General features: G+C 41.0%; 1 protein-coding gene and 1 long non-coding RNA gene across 2 annotated transcripts in view; both read right to left on the bottom strand.

The window, feature by feature from the left end:
• yjefn3 (YjeF N-terminal domain containing 3) overlaps positions 1-24657 on the bottom strand; it is a 60185-nt gene extending 35528 nt beyond the window's left edge. The window contains exon 1 of the mRNA XM_056379020.1: positions 24311-24657. Coding sequence (XP_056234995.1) covers positions 24311-24378 — 68 coding nt within the window. The 5' untranslated portion in view covers positions 24379-24657. The remainder of the gene's footprint in view (positions 1-24310) is intronic.
• Positions 1465-19565, bottom strand: LOC130171156 (uncharacterized). Its single transcript, XR_008828088.1, has 3 exons — positions 19284-19565; positions 2888-3134; positions 1465-2369 (listed from the first exon to the last, which is right to left on the bottom strand). It is a non-coding gene; the product is annotated as an uncharacterized LOC130171156 (long non-coding RNA).
• Positions 24658-26175: the final 1518 nt, after the last annotated feature.

Genomic DNA, 26175 nt, shown 5'->3' with positions numbered 1-26175 from the left:
TGTAATGGCAGCCAATTAAATGCTCATAAACAATGTGTTAGTATATATATATTCTGCAGCTGTGAAGCATCCTTGTGTCATGAGACATGAAAACTCTATTTGTTCTAACACTGGAAGACTGAAATAGCCACATTCACCTCCCCCTCCCTCACAGTTTGCCTAATTTCCACCTTTCCCGTGTGATCTGCGGGTGAGATAAGGAGCATGACTAATATAACTAAAAGTGAAGGAAAGTAGTCAACAACCTCCCATTTTATTCTTGCCAAGGGGCTCTCTCTGTCATGAAGCAAAATAAGATGGATAATGTCTGTTTTGTTTCATAAAAATATCAAAGACTGTTGACTTATGAAATTAAGAGCATATAAACAAAACCTACATTGCTAACATTTATCTTAATACATAATAATACATCAGTCTACTGATTCTCTCACACGTAAATCCTTTCCAGCTTTGTTTTTAGCCACTCTAACATCGCAACCCCGTAACAACAAACCTCTTGGCCACTCTTTTGGTCCAGACTGAAATATTGCTACACCTATTAGATGGACTGTCTGTATAGAAAGAAAATGTCTCCACAACAATTCAAGCTATAAATTCATAAGCTATAAACTCCACAAGCTATATACTTTATTCAAGATAAGATAAAGATAAATTGTAAAGACGATGGTGACTGCTTGTTGTTTCATCTGGCGCCATCATCAGGTCAAATTTGAATTTGTTCAGTATTTTAGTTTATGTCACAAATGTAAATCTAAATTTAAATTTAAATGCAATATTACTTAATTGAAACCCGATGTCATTGTTACTTTGAAGAGAACGTGCGATGGGTGTAGGACATTTGTGTTTTTCGAATGTTCAACAAAAGTGATATAGCTCAAATAGTAACGGTACAGACCTGTCACTACCTGCTCCAGATTTACTGTTGTGTAATCAACTAAACTGTTCACACGAGTAACAGGCCACATGCATGGTGGAAATGGTTCTGATCTCTTAAGTAGCAGGTAATTATTGGTCAGACCGCTGCTGTAGAGATGACAGAAAAAATAAAAACAAACAGTCCTCTGTTTCCCTCTCCGCCTGTCCTCTTACGCATTATCTTTCCACCTCCCGCTCAATTTCATACTCTACAGTTGTTGATGACACTTCAGGCCTTTTAAACACAAATAACGTACAACATCAAATAACACGTTGATAAGGAAACTGTGACATTTCCATATAAATTAACATTTTGTAGCTGTCTAACACAGTTAATAGAAAATGGTGGTGAGTCAGCCTAAATACAGAAAGTGAAAGGTTTTGTGTTTGTTTTTCAATTGCTGTTCTAGTAAGTAGCAAGTCATTGTTGTGTGTAGTCGGCTTCTCTCCAGTGTACAGAGGAAAATGAAACATCCACAACATGAAATCTATGTAAACCTCAATGTTTATCACCTGATATGTCACAAATATATACAAAAATATATGTACACATAGTTTACCTGCTACATCTTTTTATTTCTATTAGTATGAAAAGATTCATAGATACTATTTATCAACTCGGGCATGCTGTCATTCAAAGAAGATTCCATGTCACATTATACGCACACACATGCAAGTGTGCAGATGTAGGCCAATTTATTATAGGATGGCATTGGGGTTCACATACATAGATACTCATGACATCAATGGAAGGTCCTTTTTCTAACCCGGTAATTTATATATCTAATTTGACATTTTTTCACAGCCTTTGTTTTAGAAATGTATGTTCTATGTCCAAATGCTGTGAAGGAGAGGCAACAACTGCTGATTGTAAAGTGTATGTGAAAGACAGACTGTGACTGCTGAGGTATTAATAACTCAAGCTGAACTGCGAAGCCACGTGAAGGGTGGGTTGGACTGTGTGGGTGGATGAATTGTATGGGGGGGGGGCTTTTTCGTTTGTTTGCCGGTGTTTTCCCTACAATTATCTGTCAGCCAGTGGTGTTACTAAGCAGTTGCTGTTCGGTGTTAAAACTAATCAAAACATTTTTTTTTTTTTAAGAAATATGTTTAAAATAACAGGGTCGCTCATATAAACTTGTTACCTATCAAAAGAATTTTCTACACCGTGATGCAGAAATACATTGACTGAGGGATTTGACCTGGATGTGCATCACATACTGAGGTACAAAAGTGCAGCAAAAGACCCTGCAGTATTCTCCACTCTCTTTTCAGTCCCTGGTGCTTTCCCTCCACTGCTGTGTCCTTTGATCCCCAGCTTTACTGATGTCACCTGATCATTCAATCCATTTTTACCCTTTTCCATTTTCTTTCTCTATCTTCCTCTGCCGCCTATTCCTCAGCCCTCTGTCTCTCTCTCTGTCGCCTCTGTTCTGATGAAGGTTCACACTTCACTGAACCACAGTGATGGCAGATGGAGCGGTGACAGCAAGGAAACAGAGACAGAGAGAGAAAGAGAAAACAGAGTGAGAGAGCACATGAGAGATGACTCACCCCGGTTGATTCAATCTGCTGTATTTTATGATTTTTTAATAAGCAGGTTTTTGACCTGAGGAATGCCTTTGGAGGAAAAGTGCAGGAGGAAAATGCAACTATACGTCGCTGTGTACGCAGAGAGGTGAAGCTGTAGACCTATCATTACTCATTTTAAGCTTCACTTTCATCACTACCCTGGAGATAATCTCATTATAGACACTCAGCCTTGTTCCAGCTAAAAGGCTTTGGTCATAATTTTTGGTATCATTCTGATGGACAGCCATGCTTATGTTCTACTAAGCACTATAGCGTGCACTGTGATACTGAAGGATAGATCCCCTGCTATTATAACCAGATTATCAGTGGGTTTTTGAGGTGTGTGTGTGTGTGTGTGTGTGTGTGTGTATCTTATTTAACATGTGTCATCTCAGGACACCTTTCATCATCAGTCAAGTCTCATGGAGTGTGTCCACAGGAGGTCCTGCAGCATCCAGCTATGAGATGATGTAAAGGGGAAAAGTTGAGGGGGGAGGGCAGCGGGGAAATGCTTGATGGTTCAGGTCCAGTTAAGAGAGCAGAGATCCATCTTTGTTTGGTAAAAAATGAGAATAGAATAGAAGATGATTTTTTAAAAAGCATCAATGGGAATACCAGCAGTGAGTGACGCATCAGAGAAGGACTTTCTGAAAAGAAACACAAGAAAAGAAGAAAAGCAATGCAATAACTCAAACAAAACAAATCAGAAGCAGGTTGTCACATAAGCATATCTCAAATGAAAAATCAATGCCCTATGGACATTATGTCTGAATGTATGAGCGTGTAGGTGGTTATGCATGTGTTTCTGTCTATATGAGTCTATATGTCTATATGACTATATGAGTGAGCATATACAGTTTGGATGATGGGTTATCTTTGGCACCTAGCTAGATGTGCAGTATGGACATTTTTTTATTTGAAGTTACTACAATCTTGAAATAATTTGTAGAATCACATCGTAACGAGCCAAAAACACAAATGAGTATGACTCATTATGAGGTTTTCAGGGCGTCTGACTGCATTCAATTGCACATTTGTAGATTGCTGGAAGCAGAAAGATACACATTATGCTTTGCATAATTTAAAAATGGGCAGGAGGATCAGGTGCCACAGCGGTGGGAGTGTCTCATAAACAGCCTCAGCTGGCAGATAGGAGCTGGCCCTGTGCCTCCATATGGTCCCATTCTAACTGCCCAGTATGAGCCCCTTCATGCTGTTCAATTCTTATCAAATCAGGGTGACATGATTTACTTTGTTTCAAGTCTCCTTGGGCAATCATTTAGGACTGGCTATATGTAGTGTGTGCATGGGAGGCAGAGAGAGATGCAATCACGTCCGTACGAGTGTCTCCACCAGCATCATTCTTTCAGATCAGGCTTAATCAGTTTAGCTGTCTGCTCATGTTCCTCATATCCGGAACAATGAGACAGACATTCTTTAGATAATCTCAATCAGTGGCTCCTGCATTTTGCTCTCATAATTCATTTTGTCCCCAAGCGGCCATGCACCTGTAGACACATAAAAGATGAACATGGATCATCTTTACCCAAAGCCACAGGTGCTGGCGAGCTCATCTCACTGTTATACTTCCTTTGTGTGTGTGTTCTCTTGATGCTAAAAATGTCCATCCATGAGTCAGATCTACTTATCCTTCATTTTTAGATGTCATGTGATTGCAAAAGGAGAAGGACCGTTATCTAGATGGAGGAGCACCCGCCCACACACACACGCGCACACACCTACAAACACACACAGATGCATTGAAGCACAAACAGACATTGAGTGCACAACACATACATGAGTGCATGCAAACCCACATGCCCACAGGTTACATCATCCTATGCCCCCTCGATGGTCTTAAATCCTTTCACCTAGGATACAGAGTATCCGTGTATAACCTCTGACTGGGCTTTAAACCCGGCTCCCTCTGTTTGAGGCCAGGGGCCATCAGCATCACAAATTATGAGGCGTGTGTTGTCACATCCAATTCATTTCCACTGTCGTAGGGTCTTGTCCTCCAGGTTCTGGAGGCAGAGCACAACGGCTAACACAATTTCAACAGCCGCTGGCCAGGACACAGCAGACGATGACCTATGTGTGTTACTAAGTGACCTGAAGTTTAATAACAACAATGCATCAGTGGCCCTGTGCCTTAGGAGCAGACTGTCTTTGGAGAGAGATTTGGCCTAACTGTACATTCATGATTGTCTATCTCTTAGGTATTATACCTATATTCACATGTATCCAGAGAATATCTGAGACTTACTGCATTCACACACATCATCAATCGTCAAAATCTAGAGATTTCTTTTCTACTCAATATAAAAATGAGCATTCATTTCGAAGTTTCTGCGAGACCAGATGATGATGGTTCTGTTTATACAAGAAGAAGCTGACCTCATTCCTCATTTTTCCCAGCAATGTGGCCCTTATGCGCAGCACTGGTGCCATAGCAACAAAGTTGCCAGAATCATATGACTGCAGATAAAGAACATGTCAAAAAGAAAAGAGGTCAGTATACCCATTTATATCCAAGAAAATAATACATCCATACAGTGGCTGACCCAAAATAGACCAAAGTCCATTCAGATCAGGAGCTGCATTTCACATAATAGTGTGGGCATATGTCCAGACCGACACTGGATGTGGTTTGGATTGTCAATGCTTATTGGATGCATTCATGTTGTTCCTGTCTGGTCATGTGCTATCATCTGAACAGGGCCTTTGACTTCTTTCCTTCATTTTTTACGATAGTTCCTAATTTGAAAGTAGCTATAATCAATTACATGTAATGTGAAACTGCAGATAAATGTTACCCACCTACCTGTTGTTCCCCTCAGCTCTACAGAGTATTTCAGCGTCTTTCAGCTCATCATATGTGACCTGCAGGTTCACCATAACCACTTATTGATACAACACTGATATGTGTTCACAAGATGTTTAGAATACTCACAAGTGGCAAAAAATGTTTAACCAGTTTTTCTAATGGCCACTTTCCCTAACAGTTGAATGAGGGAGGGAGTGGACAGATCATTTCCTCTTTTTCAAAGTAATAAGCTTCACAGGGAGTGTTCATGCTATAACACATCCAAGCACAGTGGCAAGGATACAAACCCTCTGTGGCTTCCCACCCACAATAATTGCCAGTTGTGATTGATGCAGCTACCAGAAATGTAACCCCTGCACCGTCTCTATTTAAAACAAGCCTGGTTCACAAAAAGAAACCTGTCAGTTAACATTCCCAAATCCACTGAACACGTTTTAGGAGGCATGAGCAAAGGCACAAAGTACCGTAAATTACACCGTCTTGAGTTTTTGGAACACAGAGTTATGCAGTAAAGACTGTTATTGTTAGGAAAACAATCTCCTTTATCATTCTATGAGATTGCAATAAAAGTGAAAAATGAGAAAAGCAGCTGTACGAGAGAGGTCTAAACTATTATGGCAACAAAATAAGTGAAGGACAGATGGGGAAGGTGCAGGGGCAGGAGACAAGGGAAACAGAGAAGGAGAAAGTGACACAGCGTAATTAGAACCGCTGCCACCGACATGACTGAAATACAAAGGAACAAGTCAGACTAATAAAACCCTGCCAGGAAAAGGACAGTCTTCCTACAGCCTACTCTGCTCGATGTGTCTAAATGAATGCTTTTCTTCCAGGCTGCAAACTAAGAGCGCAATGCTTTAATGTGGCAGCATGAGGCAGTGTTTAATCAGCGTCAGTGAATTGATAGAACACTGAAACCAACTAGAAGTGAATGACATTCTGTTTACTGTTTCTCAGGCTGGTCTATAATCCCATGAGGCCTCTGTCTGCAGCTTTTACACCCATTTTGCTCCAGATGTCACGGCTGGTTAGCTACAGGACACAGTGTAACAGAGTCAGGGTGAAATATAGCAGGAAGACGAACGCGGAGGAGGACAGGATATTGAAAATAAGAGGACGACACAGAATACACAAGCAAAATACAATTACACATATGTATTTATGCACATATTCCTACAGATACAGAGATGATGTGAAGATAACTCTAGAATATGTTTCTGCTTGTGCAATGTAATCCGGACTAAACTGCTGATTACAAAAATACATAATTGAATTAATTAGCATTAAAAAAGTAAAATGTCTGGTAATCCAATTTAAAAATGTGCCGTGTAGCTGAAATGATTAACATTCAGTATTCTGCTGATCAGGCTTAAAACTCAGCTTCTCCAGAGAAGTGCGTTTATTTTATTATCGTTTTCCCCCGTAGTGGAAGCACTTGCAATTTTATCACTATTGCATATCAGGGTTTTGGATGTTTTTCTGATTAATTCTTATCATTGACTGCACAAGAGGGAGCTAAGGGTGATAGACTGCAAGAATCAGTATATCTGATGATGTTCAAATCTGAATGTAAATTAGTTAAATGGGAAATGGAGAAAGCCTTTTGTGGCTCCCGAGGGAGCGTTGTTTGGGGATGAGGACTACAGGTTTGAAAATGAAAAACACATGGGGGTGTGGAGTTAGATAGAAGTGAGTTTACCCGATCACTGCTTGAAGCTATAAACTCGAGGCTATGTTAGCCACTACTATCATAGCTTATCCAAATCTTAAACCAAACTGTTGGTGAGCGAGGTGCATTGTGGGCGATACAGACACCAGGTTTTGACAAGGAAAAAAGATATGTGTCTACTACTCTTTTGAGCAGGTTGTGTTGTTATGCCATCATAAGCTCTGGTGTTATACTGTACTTAGAGTCAAACATGTGACTGCTTATCATCCATTTCATATAGGTTAATACCAAATTTGTTACTACCTTCATAATAATGATAATGTGCTTTATTTACCATTAGGATAAAATGTTTAAATAAATGAGTATGAAAAATCATTTATGACAGAACTGTTTAATATTCAGTTTCTTTATACTAACAATCACATCTCTTGTATGTGAGAGGAGTCACTTATAGTGATGGACCATGGTTTTCCAGTCCATAGTGTTGTGGTTCACTCTCAGCAAGCAGATGTTTCAGCCAAAAGCTCTAGTAAACCCACTTCACGCTGCCAGAAGACAATATCAAGAAGATAGTGAACACAATGAAGCATTTTGCAACATAAGATTCAGGTATTTGCTCAGGAGTTGGTGCAGACTAAAAACAGAGGAAGAAGAGAACGAATACTGACCTTCATTCATCAGATAGACACAAACCCAACTCCAAATGAATACTAATGTTGCTCTGTGTCTGCCAGATGTGTAAATAGGTAACTGTTAATATGTTGACCGCATCAACTTAAAAGGTAATAATATGACAGTGTTGTGTTTATAGTTTGTTCCACTGCCCCCAAGCAATTAAAAAGAAACCAGTTATTGCAGGTTTAAGACCAGACAAAGATGCATCAAAGGCAATTACCACCTAATGAAGAAACACAGGTTGAGGTTCAAAAGAATTCCCTGAAGTAGCAGAACAGATTTCTTTACGGGAAGCTCTTAGAGAGGTTTGAAAGTCTGACTGCAAAAGCAGAGTCATTTTTTTTCTCAGAGATTAAGACTTAGAAAGTCTGTTAGAAGAGTCTGAAATGAGCCATTTGAGGGCAGAACCCATCAGAACCAGCAGCACACAGGATATCATTAGTGTGACCTTTACTAGACCACTTTCTGCAAAATGTTTACTTGCAACAAGATAAGTGTTTGTTGACTTTTTTAAACAGATGTTGAATTTTGTGTTGATGACTGCGCTTTCCAAATGAGGTGTTTACACGTTCTGTACATGCCATGTTGTTTTGTATTGCGGCAAAAACAAAAAGCGAAGGTGGAGGTGTTTTGAGCCTGCAGGGCATGTATGCTGCAACCTTTGTGTCTTGCGCTCTCTGCATCTTATCCCCTGCCAGTTCATCCCTCGAGGAGCGACGACGGCGCAGGGTCAGCTGTCAAACGAAGGACTCACAGAGCGCCCACCAAGAGGCCCACATCTTGTGTTATTCTGTCAGTTATGTCAGTGATTGCATAGTGGTGACTGTGTTTTATTCTGTTTTATTCCACACTCGAGCTAAAAAAATGAAAAACACATCGAAAAAATACCTCAAAATATTGAGGTAATACATAATGTGCATGTCCTGATACGAGGGCCCTATTAACTGCATCTGGCGTTAGACTCAAACACACACACAAAAAAACATCTCAAAAAGTGGCCAGTGAAGAAGATGAATGCTTCAGTGTTCATGGGTGTAGTGTGGGTGACACTGAAAATAAAACTTGCAGCATAATTACATTCATTCTTTTTCAGCAAGTGTCCCCATTGCAGACTTTAAAGCCCCTGCAGGAGAGCACAGGGCCTTATTCCTGTGGATACAAAAGACTGATTTCCTTCTGCTGCTCACATTTTTTATGGCTCTATTTTGTCACCAATAAAATGCAAGACGAGAGAATCCCCAGACAAAGTCAGGGCAGGACAAAAAAGAAAATGATGCCTCTACTGCTGCTGAAAAATCTCCACTTTCTTTTGAATTCCCTTCACATAAATTGTTCATTCTCTTCCTGCCTAATCATGCTGTGTGTGTGTGTGTGTGTGTGTGTGTGTGTGTGTGTGTGTGTGTGTGTGTGTGTGTGTGTGTGTGTGTGTGTGTGTGTGTGTGTGTGTGTGTGTGTGTGTGTTCATCATATGTATATGAATGTGCCCGTCTCTCCTGGGTCATTTCTCTTTCACTGAGAAAACTATTAGGTTAAGAATACACGTTGCACATAAACAACCAAGTGCACATCAAACCCACAATGCCACTGTCTCTTTGTTTCTGACACAACTGCAGGCTCACACAAGTGCACCTGCACACACACACACACACACACACAAGCGCGCACACGCACACACACACACACACACACACACACACACACACACACACACACACACACACAGCACAGGCTGTGTATAATTGATGAGCACAGCAGTAGGGGGAACCATGAGAGGGACCAGAAAGCCACCACATCCAACCTGGCATTCGGCCGACCTTTCGTGGCTACGCTGCCATGTATGTATGCATATGTGTGTGCGTGGGTGCACGTGTTGGTGTGTTTACCATGCTCGGGTAGCAGGTGGCAGAGAGGAACATGTGAGAGGTGTAAAGAGACTGAGGCTGATAGCAGTGATGATGAGGAGAGTATTCTTCAGGGACACACTGAATGAAACCAATGATGGGAGAGTTGAAACTAATGTTGAGGAGTGAGAGAGGAGTTGCCTCTGTGAAAGTGAAATGAATAATTTGTTTATAATTTATTCTTTGTTTAATCATTTATTCACTGTGTTATAATGGTGTGATTTCAGAGCCAAGCCTGTGCCGACGGTAGGTGTATTGAAATGTGGGTAACTGGGTACGAAAAGTTGCCCTGTTGCCCTGAAAAAACACGCAAAACACTGACAATCTCATCAAGCAAATGACCAAGGTGTAATTCATAGTTTTCTTTAAGGCAGAGCCGAAGGCCATGATTGGCCTTTGCCCAAAAACAACATAGTATTAACCAATTGGAAAGAAGCTATGAACTATCCCCAAGCTGGACAGTCACTAGTCAAGATGAATATAGGTCCAGCTGCAGTTGACAGGGAAAAGAAGCCTCAACACAGAACATCTGGATTGCATTAGCATGATGTTGTCACTGTCTTCAGTTCCCCAAATTTCAATAAGCTTACTGTAGGTAGAATTTCTTCTGAAAGCACACAATTAAAACAAAGGGAATAAATGATAAGTACATGGTTCTTACTAATTGTGCTTCCACACCTCTAGTGAGAGCAGAGCAGCCAGGCATGACAATACACTTGGAGAGAGACTAACTGCAGCTTCAGAGGATGCGAGTGATGTGAGTCAATCGCACAACCATGAAAGTGGTGTTTCACAAAAGCAATTAGCCAGCACCATTGTGTTATCAGCACAAACTCACGATACATATGTAACAGCCTCGCAACTTGCAAGAAATGCATATTAAATTCCAGCTGCCGCTCAAACTTTCTCCCGGCTCCAGACAGGCCCTCGGCATCATCCCTTAGTGACAAACAAGTCTGTCTGTTAAAGGTCCATGTGTGCAGCTGTGACCTCGGGCTACCACCGGCTTTTGCACTGACAGGCTTGGCTGTAATGTATGCACATGTGGCATTTCCCATACATTAGGAACAGAATGTCACACAAGCTGTGCAGCCTAGGGAGCCTTACTAGGGTGTACTATATGAAAAATTGGTGGATTTCTGTGTGCATGCATGTGTGTGTGTGTGTGTGTGTGTGTGTGTGTGTGTGTGTGTGTGTGTGTGTGTGTGTGTGTGTGTGAGCCTGTGTGTGCGTTCAGTCAATCTTCGTCACCTCCCTCTAAGATGATTAGGAGGTGAAAGAGCAGCTACAGCAGGGGGAGAAGGAGGTACAGATGTCTCTTCCGCACACTGCAGAGGTGTGATGTGGGGGAGGAACCGTCACGCAAAGCCTGTTTCTGACACTGCTGCCTACACAAACACTTTCATCAGCTCTGTTTGATTCCACTGGTTTGTATCAGTGAAGCCACCTGGCAGATATTAGACTGATGGCTGACCATTAGATTTTACTCACAGGCTTCCAGTCATGTCACTACAGCATTAAAAAAAAAAAAAAAAACACTTGCAAAAACTTAAAACTTGATCAAATTAGGAGATCCACCGCTCATCAATACAACCATGGATGCAGTGCTGCTTTAACTGGACTGCAACTCATCACTTTCTAACAGTGAGAACAGGCAAGATATAAGTTTACCACAGCGCCACAAACAAAACCCTTATCTCTGGTCACTACAGCTCAAGGCAATTATGCACAGTCTAAAGTTACTGACCAAAGAACCCAAGATTTTTAATATTCCTGTTCATAACTAAATGGATGAACATTATTAAATCTCCTTAACGCTGGCTAATCTCATTACCTTGACCTTGAGTGTGCCGTAGAGGGTGATTAAATCGACGGAGGAACTTTATTTAACTGTTACCACTTCAAAAATGACCTGTGTTCTAACTCTGCTCTAGGTCACATCCATTCTTCCATATATTCATTTAGCTGTATTTACTGTATGATGTATTACAAATGTATTTGTTTAATTCCACTGTTGTTTTGTCTTTATTTCTCTATGGTATTAAGATGCAATATCTTACTATAGTTTGTTATGGTTGTATTGTTCCTATTCACAGATGGATACCTTAATTCTAAATTTGAATTATTGGTTATTATAATAATTAATTCTAATAATTAATATCATTATTATTATTATTAGAACAATTAACTTTGGGGGGTGTGTGGTCTGCAGTGCTGAACATTTCTGACTGGTCGAGTACTCGCTGCATTTTATTTCACCCACCATGTTTTAAAGTCTGCATGGAGCGTGCAAGCGAACACATTTTCCACACTGTGAAACAAGACTGGGAGCAGGTAAAAAAACTGAAACAGGACCACAACAACTGGAGATGCTAGGGCTGCCACCCGTCACGTATAATACAGGATCGTCCCATATTTGAAAATAAAAATGCCGCGTCCTGTTTGATGCATCGACTTTCCTCTATTCAACCTACTAGAGGCTGTAAAGCTCTCAGCATGAACCATGCAGCAACCTACACACAACCTCCTCTGCAGGTGTACGCGTCTACCTGTCTGCAGCATTTGATGAGTTCACACTTGTGCAAAACTTTCTCTCGACCTTACAGGAGTCGCCATTGCCTTCCAATTTGCAAGTGGGCCTGTGGACCAATCAATAGCTGTCAGGCTAGAGAGCGAAGTTAAGACCCTGGCTCTTTTCTCAATTCCACATAGCTGATCAATCACAGTGTGTTTGAATGGTGACTCTAAGTGAGTTGGAATAGTGGATTGTCAGCTTTGACAGAACATGGTCGGACGTGGACATCAGAAAGGTGTGGCAGGAGGAAACTATTCCACCATCTGACAAACACTTATGATGGGGAATAATGGCAGGTTTGAGCTTGTGAGAACTGAACACACACGGTAACTGCAGTTCTGTGAGCACAAGCAGGATTGTCCATTGTACCTGTGCCAGTCCTTGAGTAGCTGACTTACTCGATGCCGAGTTAGGGTATGACACTAACATACAGCCAGTACTAATGGAGCCTAGTGAGCTTGTCTTGAATAGTGTGAAGTGAAAATTTGAGTGGGCTCTGTCTGCACTTCCTGCTCATAGAAATATGGATGAAAGAGGTAACCACTGTTTTTCCTTTTTTTGACACATTCTCTTCCTCCTTTTTTTTTTGACATTTTTGAAAAGCCCAAAAATAATTGTGTCTTGGAGCGTTGACAATTTCATTGTCACCCACTCTATTTGTCTCTTATAACTATGGCAAACCTTTGGCCTTCATTCACAAACTAGAACGGCTCTCGGAGAGCGAAGACCTCCACCAAGGCCAGTGCCCAACAACATATACCAGACTTCAGAGAAAAACATTCAAATTCATAGTAAACAAACCAGATCTGCCCCAGAATGTAATGGAGTTTTCTTTGACCCTTTGCTCAATCCCTCCACCAAGTTTGGTGCAAATTGGTTCAGTACTTTTTGCATAATCCTGCTGACAAATAAGCAAACAAACCAACAGACAGACACGGATGAAAACATCCTTGGCAAAGGTAATTACAGTGAGCTGACAGAAATAAAAGAAACTGCAGAAACTTATGTGCCTTCCGCTCTCACTGACTTGTTATCATTACCACAATTATCAGATAATGCAAGCATTGAAATGAGATTTTTAGCTCTGGGAGCAAGACAAAGCAGACACAGACAGATGTGAGCTCATAAAAAGCAATATACAGAAGCATATCTCAAAAAACATAAAAGGCTAACAACATCTCCTCTCCCGTCTTTCAGTGTCGGTGCTTTTCTCATTTTCTCTCCGTCCACTCCTCTTCTCTCCGGGGTCTTGATCCGCTCTCTCCGAGTAAACATTTAGTTGATTGTCTGTTGATTCCTCTGTCTGGCTCTCCAGGTTGCCGTCTTTCTCACTGCATGCCTCTCTCAGCATCACAATTAACCCGCTGGCTTACAGGCCACCGGGGAGGCCAACCTTAGCAACTGTCCATCGTATCCGGGAGGCATGAATTGCTCTGCACCTCTATTGACTGTCTCATTGCAGGTACTGGACGACTGAAAAAAAAGATCTGAGCCTGTGAATATGTGGCTGTCTTGTAGCTCTTCTGAAAGATAACCAGCCTTTACAACTTTATCTGTTCTGTTTGATACACTGTCAGTTTTCACGTACCTCATCAACACACCCGTAAAACTAGCATGAAGCTAATTAAATTTGTACATTACTGTTTTCTGTTGGGACTATTACCTTGACTTTCAAAAGCCAACTTTAATTTCTAATTGTATAATCCGTCAGTGAACAGGGAGGAGATGGTAAACAACAAACGAGCTATATCCAGAGCTATAAAGACAAGACAAGTCATTTACATAATCAGAATTCAGCGACGGTGTTCCTCCATTGGGGAGCAAAACAGAACCACAATCAGGACTCAGCAGAGCGAGACAGTGAACCCAATTACTGAATAGTGGGAAATAAAGCCTTCCTGGCTGCAAACGGTGGCACACACTGCAAACGCTGAAATGCTCACATACACACACATGAAGGCAAAACACAGTTGGAGACACAATACCTACAAACACAGACTGTTCCTTCCTTCAACTCACAAGGACAGAAATCCATTTACAGAAATAAAAACTACATCATCGATTCAGAATTTACGTAACAAGTCGACTTTCACCATCCTTGTGCCGCTCCCTCTCTTTCTGCCAATTCAATTTAATTTTCAATCATATAAAACTGGAACTGCCGAACAGAAAGAATACTGAGGGTGCCTCCAGTTTTAACTTGAGCCCTGCGAAGGTCTTTAACAAAAAGATCACCTGTGCACGTCTCAGTAAGCCAACATCTCTCGCTGGGGTGTAGCTGGGGTTGGTTTCTATGGCAAGTGGCACAAAGGTAATGTGAGTGACAACTGGTAACAGCTGGCAGAAAAGACACCATCCACCTTTTGATCTTATTATCAGGTTAGTGGTCCTCACCCACTGTTTTTTCTTTACCCTCAATCTGAATTTTTCCTCCTCTCCTCTCCTTTCTCTATGTTGGTCTATCTGCATCTTTCTCTGTCTCCCCACATTGATTTTCCAGTGAAGACAAAAGGCCAGTTTCTAGTGGGCATCGCTCCCATTCTGTCACCATGAGAACACTTTCCTTTCTGGTCACATTCCTCAGAACAGCTCTGACCCCTGTCAGCAAGTCGCCCACAGGGTTCAGAAGAAAAGATGCTGCAGGGAAAAGAAATTAAAAGCGGAGAGTAGATACGGTGTCTGCCATTTAAGAAATACGATGTCTATTGTTACAAAGTGGATTGCACTGCATTAAATTATTCCTGGAAATGTCTGAGCAACTGAAGAATCGTGTTGAAGAAATGGTAATCAGACTCCACTGGAGATACTGAGCGTTTTTATAATTATCTTAAGTTGCTGCTCAAACGAGAGAGGAGGAGTTGACATTGTTCAAGAGTCTGGAGATGGTCCAGGCGCTGGGCCACGTTTTTACGTCCTGGAAGGATCTCCCAGGAAGTTGTGTGGAAGGACATTAGAGCCTTTTTGCGACCATGACCTCTGAATTTTATAGCAGATACTGAGATGCTCTGTGGTGCACTACAACAGGATTTGGACCCAAAAGTCAGACTCACAGACTCAGTAGCTAAAGTTAAAAAAAAAAAAAGTGTACTGAAACAAAGAGGCAGGCTAAGGTTAGTAAAATGTAGTCAAAGTTCAAACACATCTGAAGTGGAATAAAGTGGTAGATGAAATTTCAACCACGCAGACAAGGGTCAAATGAGCAGACAGAAAACTGACAAGCAGACTTGAATCCTACAGCCTGATGACCTAACAGATGACCTAACAGTCTCGATGGACTGCTTCAACTTGCAAAGTGGGGTCACATAACCACTGGCCTAGCCAAGCTAGCACCAGGCCCAGATCTAGGGTGGTTCCAGACCGGTATGGAATTTATTTTGCTACAAGTCATTTGTTTCAAGTTTCCAGGACAGTTGCGTTTCGTGCTTGGTCACTGTTTACCTTCCTCTACATTACAATCAGACAAATTAGCACGGTTACCACAAAGTGGCTTAGTGATGGTCAACTCTTCCTTTGCAGGTCATTGGGAGTCTGTAACCAGGCAGATGTATAAACTAGAAGGGTAGCTGGGGAATGAGGAACTGAGAGAAACAGCTGGTGTGACTGGGAATGACAGAATGGCAGGTGAGTTGGCAGCTGACAGGTAAAATGGACTCAAAAAATGTGAAAGAACTAGTCATGAGTGTGTGGTGATGGATTGGTGGTTATGGCATTGAACGTATGGAGACTAAAATCCCAAACTCTTAATATAAAGTCTACTAATGGCCTATTTCAAGGACGATGTGAGGACATTGTCACTGAGGAAATATCAAATGATTTAAACTGCCCTCCTCTTTCACTTTCCAGTGATGGGCAGCACTGCGGGAATCTTCGAATAAATGAAGCCTTATGCCACATAAATCTTTGCGATTGACTATTCAATCAGAATGCGCCAAAAAAGATTTGATTGATTGTCCCTGCGTGCTAATGCCATTCAAAAATAAATGCCTCTGCGCATGTATACACAGCTCAGCAAGGGTTTGAAAACAAAGCCAGTAGGCAGTTATAATAATCAATTCCTCACATCAACCCACACTTGAAATCAATAATGCAAAACAAGACCGGAGCTCATGCTGGATTTAGGGCACTAATGACTTTTCAGAGGCGTGACACTACTTCTTTTTTTTTTTTTTTTTACGGAGCACAATAAACCATGTATGTTTGTTTTAATTACAGCATTCATCTACTACTATTCACACACTTAGCCTGGACACGAGCCTGTATTTGGTACTGTGATACGGTCTGAACATTTGGAGAAATAACAGTGGAGCCAGCTGAGACATTCATGTTGAAATCCAAACCCTATTATTTGTAACGGAAGCAGAAGTGCGGGGACGACAATACCACCAACCTCATCTACACACAGACACACAGTGATACAAACTCCTATAGTCCCTATTTCTTTCTTTTGCTCTCTCATTCCTGTCAGCTTCCTAAATGTAGGATTGTAAATCCAACCAAAAAAACTCACACACGATGACAATGCATCCTGGCTACACACATTAAAGCCTGAATAAATATCCACTGAGTAAGCACACAAACACAAAAGCTCACACACGCTATGACTTGGTGATTCAGATATGTAAGTAGTCTATCTAAAATATTACCTGTGATTACATTAACATTTATGATGAATTCATCTGGATTATGAAAAACTATGATTAGTACTAATAATAGTGTCTAATGTCTAAATGAACATCAGATTTCCATTGTTCATTATCGTCATTGCTGATATCTTAGGAACAAACAACATCACAACGTCACAAATGGAGCCAGAAAATAGCTCTGGAACATGAAATGGATCTAACAAACATTTTAGATGATTTTAATTTAATGTTTGTCTTCTTTTCAGGTGAAAAAAAAAAAGGAAAATTACTAAAATGTCATATGAAAAAAATTACATTAAAGCAGCAGAAGAGCTTAATTAACAAAAGTTAATTGAAGCACAGTTTGGACCTGCCAAATGAAATAATGAGGTGTCTCTAATAATAGCTTGGTGCTCTGTCTCACTGAGTCAAATGAAAGCCCTTGTCATTCCTGCAAGATTTGAGTACTTTAATACCTTTGAAAAGGAAAAGTGATCTGAAAGTAGAAGCTGAATCACTCGCCACATGTAAGTACAATGGAGCAGTCACACCAAGCTAACTCAGTTAAATCTAATCCTGGCGCTGCACAGCAAGAATGTTTCATTTTGAAACCAGAACTTAAACCAGAACACGGTTTCTTGTCAGGCGCTTCGGCCATTGTTGCGTTTACAAGACAAGAGGTTATAATGTCACCTATGACTATTTGATGAGAATTTAGCAGTGAGGGGCCTGGGGACATTTAAATGAAACACTCGCTACAGATGCTGCACTTGAAAACATTCAGCTGCCACCAAAGAGGCACAAGAGCCTATCAAGTTAACCCCTACACACATTAACACATAAACACATACACAGATTCTCACAAGCTTCATTTACATACACAGTCACATTTTTCCACTTTCAAACATAAATAATTGCGGTTTTATGCGGCTCTGGGCTTCTGTCTCAGTTACTGTAAATGTGCTTAATCATAATAGCAAAAGAAGAATAATGCATGAGCTCTGTTTCTGTTGAAACACACCTCAAAGGACTGTGAATTCTGCAGAGCATCCCTCCACTGTAACCACCTCCATTTTTGAGTGTGTTCGTAAAATGGGAGTCCAGTGTTTCAAGGGGGAGAAATGAGGAAGGTAGAGAGGCGCCAATGGTGGGAGAAAGAGCATGACGATGAGGGATAAGCAGGACAGGGAATTTTTTTTAAAGGTCAGTTTTTCAAGTATGAGACATACTGAGCTGCCTCTTATTTAGTAATGAGTGTGAGAGCCGGAGGAACTGGCCATTAAAATTTGCACAGTCTGTTCTCTAGTTCTGTCATCATTATTTAGGCTAATGTAAAGCTAACAGTTGTTAGAGCTCTGAAGGAGGTAAGAAACACACACATCATAGTGCCCCGCAATGTCCCTTTATGCTCATCCCCCTTCGTGATAACGCACATACATACACACATATACACACACAGACACACACACCCTCACAGTGTGAAGGTCATGTCAGGTGACATGAAAGCACTTAAATAATTGACACATCCTGACCCCATTACATCTTGCCAATTTAAAGCACAAATGATTCGCAATTACCACTGCACAGAAGGAATCTTGGGCGCTCTCTCTCTCTCTCTCTCTCTCTGTCTATACTATCTCTCTCACTCTCGTGTTTGAACATGCATAAGACACACACATACCAACACAATCCATGTGCGACTACTGCTGTTTGAAGGACAACTCATTGCATGTGGCTTGTCGGAGTGAACCCTAAGTGAAGATGAACAAACCAGATTCAATTCAATCTAAGAGTTTGACCTTTCTCACTCTGCTCTCATCTCTCCTCAGAACAACTTGTGCTAAAGCAAGATTAAGAAGTTTTTCTCTAAATCTGTCATTATATGTGTGATATAATCAAACTGCAGCACCTTGGAGAGAATATTGTTTTTCCTCACCCCCCCCCACTGAAATCACTTCAATGATCCACAATGGACATAATGAGGAGGACAGAGGCTTGGCTCAGCCTTCCTCAAATGGCTCTCTTGTGTTCTTCTTCAACAAAGGTTGCTGCCTGGAGACTAATTTAAACCTGAATCAACAGGGCTTTGGGCTTTGGGGTGGTCAAGCAAATGAAAACAAGAGCTGTCAATCCTTAGGTGAAACTGAGAAATTGTGAATTCATCAAAACAAAAAGGTTCTTGCATTTACTTTCAAATTATTATTTCCCATTAGGTTGCTATGTATCCTGCCATACAGTAGCTCCTGTGTTGAAGAATGTAAGTGAAGGGTTTTTTTTTTGCCATCACTTTGGCTGTAGGGATTGGCCATGTCAGCTGGTCAATCAGTCGATCCACTACTGAGGTGCAGACTGAAATATGTCAACTAATACTGAATGGCCACAGTAGTTATCTGGCTCTCGTGGCTAGGCTTTGTTGCTAATTGGCAAACATTAGCATGTTTACATGCTAAAATAATGAAACACCAGGGGCGGGCGGGGATTTTTTACAGATAGGCAAGCAGAACCGCGCAGCCTCAGTGTTGTTTACCTTTCCTGGCTCATCGTCTGGGCTGTAGTTGGGAATCACAGAGGAACTTCGGTCTTGATGAGTCGTAGCATTTATTTACTGAAAAACAGCCTAAAGTGCACAAACATCACACCGCTACGTCCACAGCTACACCGCTGACTGCTAACTAACTAGGTAACTCTGCTCAGGTCGACAGCATCATCGCTTTCTCTCTCTCCCGCTACGCACACAACCTACGTACTGAGCTATTCCTGTAAGGAGCTGCTCTACTCCCGTAACAGTATTTTGTCTCAAACTTATGGCAGATCCCGTAAACTGATGAAAAAATGAGTGTAATTTGCTCTCTTATTTGCTACTGCTGCCTCTCACAGTTTCATAATCAGGTTTAGTTCCCACACGCATCTGAGCATGATGCGTCCGATATCATAACTGACCTCAGAACGGTAGAAGCCCTGTCAACGACAGCTATATTGGACAGAATGCTGTTCTGAGATCAGATTTAAGGAGAGATCTGGCTTGCACTACAGTATCTTTTTTAATTGGACTTATTTCTAGCTTGAACTGACAGCAGGCCACTGTCAAGCATTATACTGTCCCTCCCAGCATGTGAGTATTGTCACTTTAGCATTTAGCCTCACAGAGCTGCAAGCGTGGCTGAAGACGCTTGCTGTGGTTGTAAACCAAAAAAAATACCATACTCTAACTCCTATCCCAAACCAGGTTTTCAAAGTAACTGAATCATTTTGTGTGAATGCACTTAGAGCTGTCTGGCTACATCTTTGATTATGTTATCTCACACTTTGCTGCCATAGAAATATAACTATAATTCACTTGAAACCAGGCCTCAGTCCTCATCATGCTTCCCTTCGACCCCACTCTTCCCCACATGCACCTCTCTCAAACATAGTAATGGAGAACTCTTGCAGCTAATCTGACTTTAATGGAGGAGGAAAATTATGGCCAAACACTGCACTGGTAGCAAATCATCTCTCCCCCTCCATTCTTCCTCTCTGCATCTCAACCCCTCTGCCCCAATCATTACATTTGGCCTATAAATAAATACCTGCGCTGCCACACAGGCAAATGGAGCTGCTAACATGGGAATTGGTGGCAGGGATCTGAAAGGAGGGAGGCAAGCCAAAGGAATAACAATAAGCCTAATATGCATTGTTTCCAAGGTAAAAAGAGACATGAAAGCAAAGCGGGTAAAGTCAGACAGCTTGACACACTGGCAGCAGAACTGACAGACAGTCAGGCAGGCCAGCAAATTGAAAGGCAGACGAAAATATCTCAGACCAGACTAATATTTCTCTGTGCGACTGGCTCCAGATCCCAGGTGATGTGGGCAAAAGGGGAAAGGTGGACCAAAGAGCCAGAACATTCATCACTGTCAGAATGAAGAGAGGAGGACGAAGAGAAAAAATATCAGAAAGATCCAGAGGGAGAAAAGTGTCTAATTACATTCAAAAGAGCATCATAGAAATACACCGTGTAATGCTTTGAATTAAACAAATGTGGCACATTGTGCTGGCAGATGTTTGATGAGTCATCCCTGAAAAAAAAATGCCGCTCAGAATAGTTTCTAAAATTCAGAGAAGCTTGGAAAATATTCAGGCTTTTATACTCAGATATTTTCAGGTCTCCCCTGCTGCTAGAACATTATTTGCTGTTATTTGATAGTAAAGAACAGATACAATCGAACAGCTTGAGGTGGTGAAATGTAGACAACAAGGAGCATCGACCTTTCGGAAACAGAGGTAGAGCCACTTAATTTGTCTGAATAAATCACACACACAAGTCCAGAATTCCCCTTGTGCATTTTACTTATCTGACCTTTCAAAAACTGTAGACAGCAGCCAGCGACTGTGCCTGATCCAAGACCAAGTCATCACCAGCTCAGAACCACCACCAAGGTTATCGACATCCTCAGGCATCTCATCAAGTGCCTCTGCAGTACCTTTACTTTAATGTGCAACTACTACTTTCTGTTAATGTGTATGGACTGTGTTGAAAAAATTTTTTATTAAAGGCATGAATTAAGTTATTTCTTTTTATATTTGTTTCATATGTATGTATACACACATGATGAAACAAATATAAAAAGAAAATCTTACAGTGTGTTTAACACAAAAAAAAACAGAAGAGCACAAGATGAGTCGTGCTCTGAATGAATTTGGATCTTCCTGCAGTCACAACCATTATCACACTAAAACAGCAGGATCATCACGTATTTAGATTTTCATGCATAACTTAATGGGTTTCTGCTCGCCTCTGGCAAATACATTACTTACAATTTTCTATATAATTATATCAGATCATTGAACAGCTTTATCACAAGGGTTTCTCGGGGCTAATATAATCTCCTGTTTTTTACATAAATCATAAGAGCTTATAGCGCCAGACAGTAATTAGATCCAAATTTTTCTTTGTTCACAAAATCATCTCCAAGGTTTTGCTTAAACAGGTTGCTATGACAGCTGCTTGTCAGCTATCAACTTGATTGGCAACAACCGTGGATATATGTCTATATATCATTTTAGAATGAATTATCATAGAATCACCGCACAAGCACTACGTATACATGCACACACACATGTGCACATTCACATACATAGACCCTGGTGATGATAGTAACTGTATAATCAATTACTCCTGCAGTATTATATGGGGGCTTTAATTGACTGCCTCAACTGACTGCCAGCCCCAATGAAGCTGCAGAGATCGGAGAGTCTTCGGACTGGGATGAAGCCTCTCGGGTGATGGTTAATTTGCCAGCCTCAGCTGCTCTGATTGCAACACACATGGAGAAGAATGTAAATGCAGGCAGCGCAAAGGGTGTAATTATATACATTATTGAACCGATTTAATGTATAGGCACATGCACTGATTGACATGGCAATAGCAAAAAGAATGCGATGCAGACTGGTGTGTGGAGCTTAAAGCAGTTAAATCAATGACAGTAACTGTGAGGGTTACATTAAATACATGAGTCTCAGCGGAGATGCAGTGTTCCGTATGACGGCGTCTTTAGGCACCGTATGTCCACACATTCTGTAAAATCAATTAGGGGCACACAGAGTGATTTGTATTTACAAAAAGAATCAACAGAAAAGGGAAGCCATCTGTCTTGGTTATATTAAATGCATCATCCTATTTGAAATGTGTTGACGGAAGAAAGAGAAGAGTGATGTTTCCTCCTGAGTGACAACACACCCGATTTACAGTTGATTAAGCAGAGACAAAAACAGCAAGGCTAGAAAGCATTCAGCCATTCACACTCTAATCCTGTCATCATACTGCAGAATAACACAATTCCTTCTATTTAAAGGGGTTCAGTATGTACCACTGTCTGTGTGCATGTGTGTACACATATGTGCCTTTATACAGCTTATCATAGCATTTATATTGCCTACATAGATACACAATATGTTACCGTAGAGTATCCCACCAATTTAGCATTACACTCCTGTAACATTGTTAGACTCATGATGGACAGTTGTTTTTTTTTGTTAGGATAAAAATCAATGTAGCACAATCATCTTTTATATTCCACTACTTCCTTATCTGGTGCCCGGTGCCTACATTATCTACTGCTAACAGTTTGGTCGGAGGTTCAGGTGTGTAATGCTACTGGTGGTTAATTTAGCCTCGAGTTGAAGAGCAGGCAACAGAGATATGGAAACTCTCTTCTTTCTATCTTCACACCCACAGATTCTTTTTTTTTTTTTTCATTTTCAAACTTTCAGCCCTCAGACCTGGCGCTGACTCAACTGACATCACTTGAGGCAGTTTATCAAACTTGTAAACAGACTTTGATGTGTGGAGTTGCCCTTTAACGGTGGTGCCCAAATTTACATTTAGCTTCTAGCTATTTATGTAAAATGTTATTTGTTTGTAATATACTGTGCTTTTTCAAAAAAAATGTCTTTGTCAGTATGGTTCATTCAGCTGCACCACATCCACAAATGTAATTGTAATTCTGTGTTAAAAACTGAGGTCTGCCTTAAGTTAGCTACATAAAAAGCTTTTAAACCTAATGGGCAATAGATTGTTTTCTATTATTATGTTTGGTTTAGTTTTTTAATCTGTGCCTTCTTTGATTGTCAGGCCAACATGTCACCTTATGTGAGCTGCAATTTTGGTGTCTAATTTTTGACCGTGATGATGACTAAAGGCTGTTTAGTTAGCGTTGATCCCAGAAGGACTACAGACTGTCACTTGGAATTTAAAGTGGAGCCCAACAGAATAATCAATATGTGCATGCGCAGTCTGTGGGTTTATGTGTCTGTATCAAAGGTTGGAAAAACAATTTACGTGTGTTTCGGTATACGTACTGTATATCTGCAAACACACCACACATACACACGTATTAGATTAGAGCATTACCTCTCTTTTTGTTTCTCAAATTCAAAAATCTCTGTCTTCCTGTCACTCTGAAAGTAAAACTGGTGCAACAAGGGGCACATACACCATCCTAAACTTCAATTGCATAACAAACTTGATCCACAAATATACTGAATCATGAGATGCTTGGCTTGGTTGGTACTATGTGATGCCAAATTAAACATGGGCCTCCTAATTGAATAAAAGCTCATAAATGTAATTCAATTTGAGGCTTCAGCAGAGGGGAATGGGAGCAATGAAAAAAAATCAAGGCGGGCAAAGCAGAGTGAGTTTGTTAGGATGAACCATCATATTTCTGCAGGCATCATTATAATCCCCTTCATCATCATCATCATCACCAGTATTGGTGACTTAAATAATTGATCTCTTATTATTCCCTCTCATCTCAAGCTTGCTCTGATTCACACAGACTGTTCATGTGAAGACTTCTCTTGGGTCCTACGCGCCACTATTTATCTCTTTCTCCCACTGTCCACTGGTTTAAGAACAGTCCTGTGAACTGTGTGACTGTAAACCAAACAGAATGGGAGAGCAGAACAGAGAAAGAACAGTTTGAAACAGAGATGAAGAGGCAGAAAAGCAATAGAATAGAACAGCAGTGAGTCCATGAGAGAGAGATGCCACAGAGATGGGCAGGTGCCTACCTGAGGTAGCGCAGTGGTTCTATGGTTTCAGCCTCTGCCTCAGCTGAGCTGTGGTTCATCTTGTCCATCTGTTTTCACCAAGCACGTTTTGGCGAATATGAGAAAAGAGAAGCTGTGCCGTTCCAAAGAGACCACCTCCGTTCCTTTCTTTCTTTCGCTGATTCAATGAACACACTGCCTACTTCTTTTCCTGGGAACAGACTGAGTATCTAAATGGTCTGTGGCTCTTGATTGGCTCAGACACTGGAGAATAATTACTGGCTGCTACACACACACACTCTGAATCTTGCCTCTGTATCTCTGCCTCTCCTCTCCCACTGTGGCCCCGGCTCATTCTCTGATAAAACCAGCTGGCTCCGTGGATCAGCTGCGCTCACCGGGAAAGCCAGCCAATTAAGAATCAGGAGGCACGGTGCTCGCCGGCTGATTGGCTCAGGCTGTCGCAATCGTAGCCGTTCAGTCATCCAGGGTGCATCCCCCTCCACCCCACCTCCCGACTTCCCTCCCTCAAATTCACACAAACACAGACACACACGTTCAAGCATACTCCTAAGCGGCAAAAGGATCCCTTGATGTAGAATCTAGAGCAAGCATCAGAGTGAGGAAACACTTGACTGCTCAGTGAAATCACAAACACTAACACCTTTCATACGATGGTGGGCGGTGGGTAAAGCCCATTACCTAAACTGAGATAATAATACTATAGTACCTGAGTGGGTACATAACATTTTGCAGCTCCAGAACATATGATGGTTGATATAAAAGCGACTATAAATGACCCCAAAAGGACTTACATGCATGGAGAATAATCATATGGATTTAGGGAAGCAGAAGAAAACACTTGCTATCATTAAAATGTCAATAATATAACATACAAACATGCAGTAAAAGCACACACACAAATGCAGACAGAGGATATGCATAGTAGTATCTCAGGGAGAACCTGCAGCTGCCAAGGAATGAAGCTCATAAGTGGGTCGTGGCAATGAACAATAGCTCACATTCTTATTTAAAGGTCTCTCTCTCTCTCTCTCTCTCTCTCTTTCTCCCACCAGTTTGTTCTGACTTCATGACCATTCCTTACAGCTCAACAAACACACTTTGTTTTATATTACAGATTAGGGTGTAGGTTTTTGTTTTTCCACCAGATTACACTGATCAAATTCCTGTGAGGACAACTGAATGTTGGTATACTCTGCCACCTAGGGGTACTACTATTTACGTTGTAGACAAAGTGGGGGCTGGAAAAAACTGATCATTATTACCTAGAAAAGCCATAAGAGCAGACAGTTATATACATTTATATAACTATCTATTTCTATCTAATGATTTTAAGAATTACAACAATTATAAGAATTATGAATTAAAGGACAGGTGTACATTTTTCTGTCTCATCTATCTTATCGCTTAGAGTAGATATTTAAATTGACATTTTGTGTTATGTGCTGTGTATGTGTTTTTTATGAGAGAAACCTGTAATCTTACATAGAAAAAAAGCTGAGAACTAACATTGCTTTAGTGGTTTGAGTCAAAAACCAGGGGGGTGTGAGGGTGCGGATCAAGGTTTGAGTTCTGTGCTTGATACAAACCGCTGTGGGAGAAAATGAAATAATTGGGAAATGTTAATAACTTCTGTCTTGATAGCTTGCGATTTCAAAGTTAGAATAACAGTGAAACTCCAAACTGTGCTCTGTAGTTTTCTTTTGTAATTGCTTCTTTTTGTTGTTGCTTCACACACTGGTAGTGATGTAACTTGTAGAAAGGATTCTGCTTTCTATGTACACTGACTTCTGCTGCGCAGGGAATAGAAACAACTAAAAAGAAAGCAGTTTTCACATATAATGAAATCCAGTACAAAGGTCTAA

The sequence above is a fragment of the Seriola aureovittata genome, chromosome 6 (assembly GCF_021018895.1).
Source record: "Seriola aureovittata isolate HTS-2021-v1 ecotype China chromosome 6, ASM2101889v1, whole genome shotgun sequence".
NCBI lineage: Eukaryota > Metazoa > Chordata > Actinopteri > Carangiformes > Carangidae > Seriola > Seriola aureovittata.
This window is presented reverse-complemented; position numbering and strand designations above follow the sequence as displayed.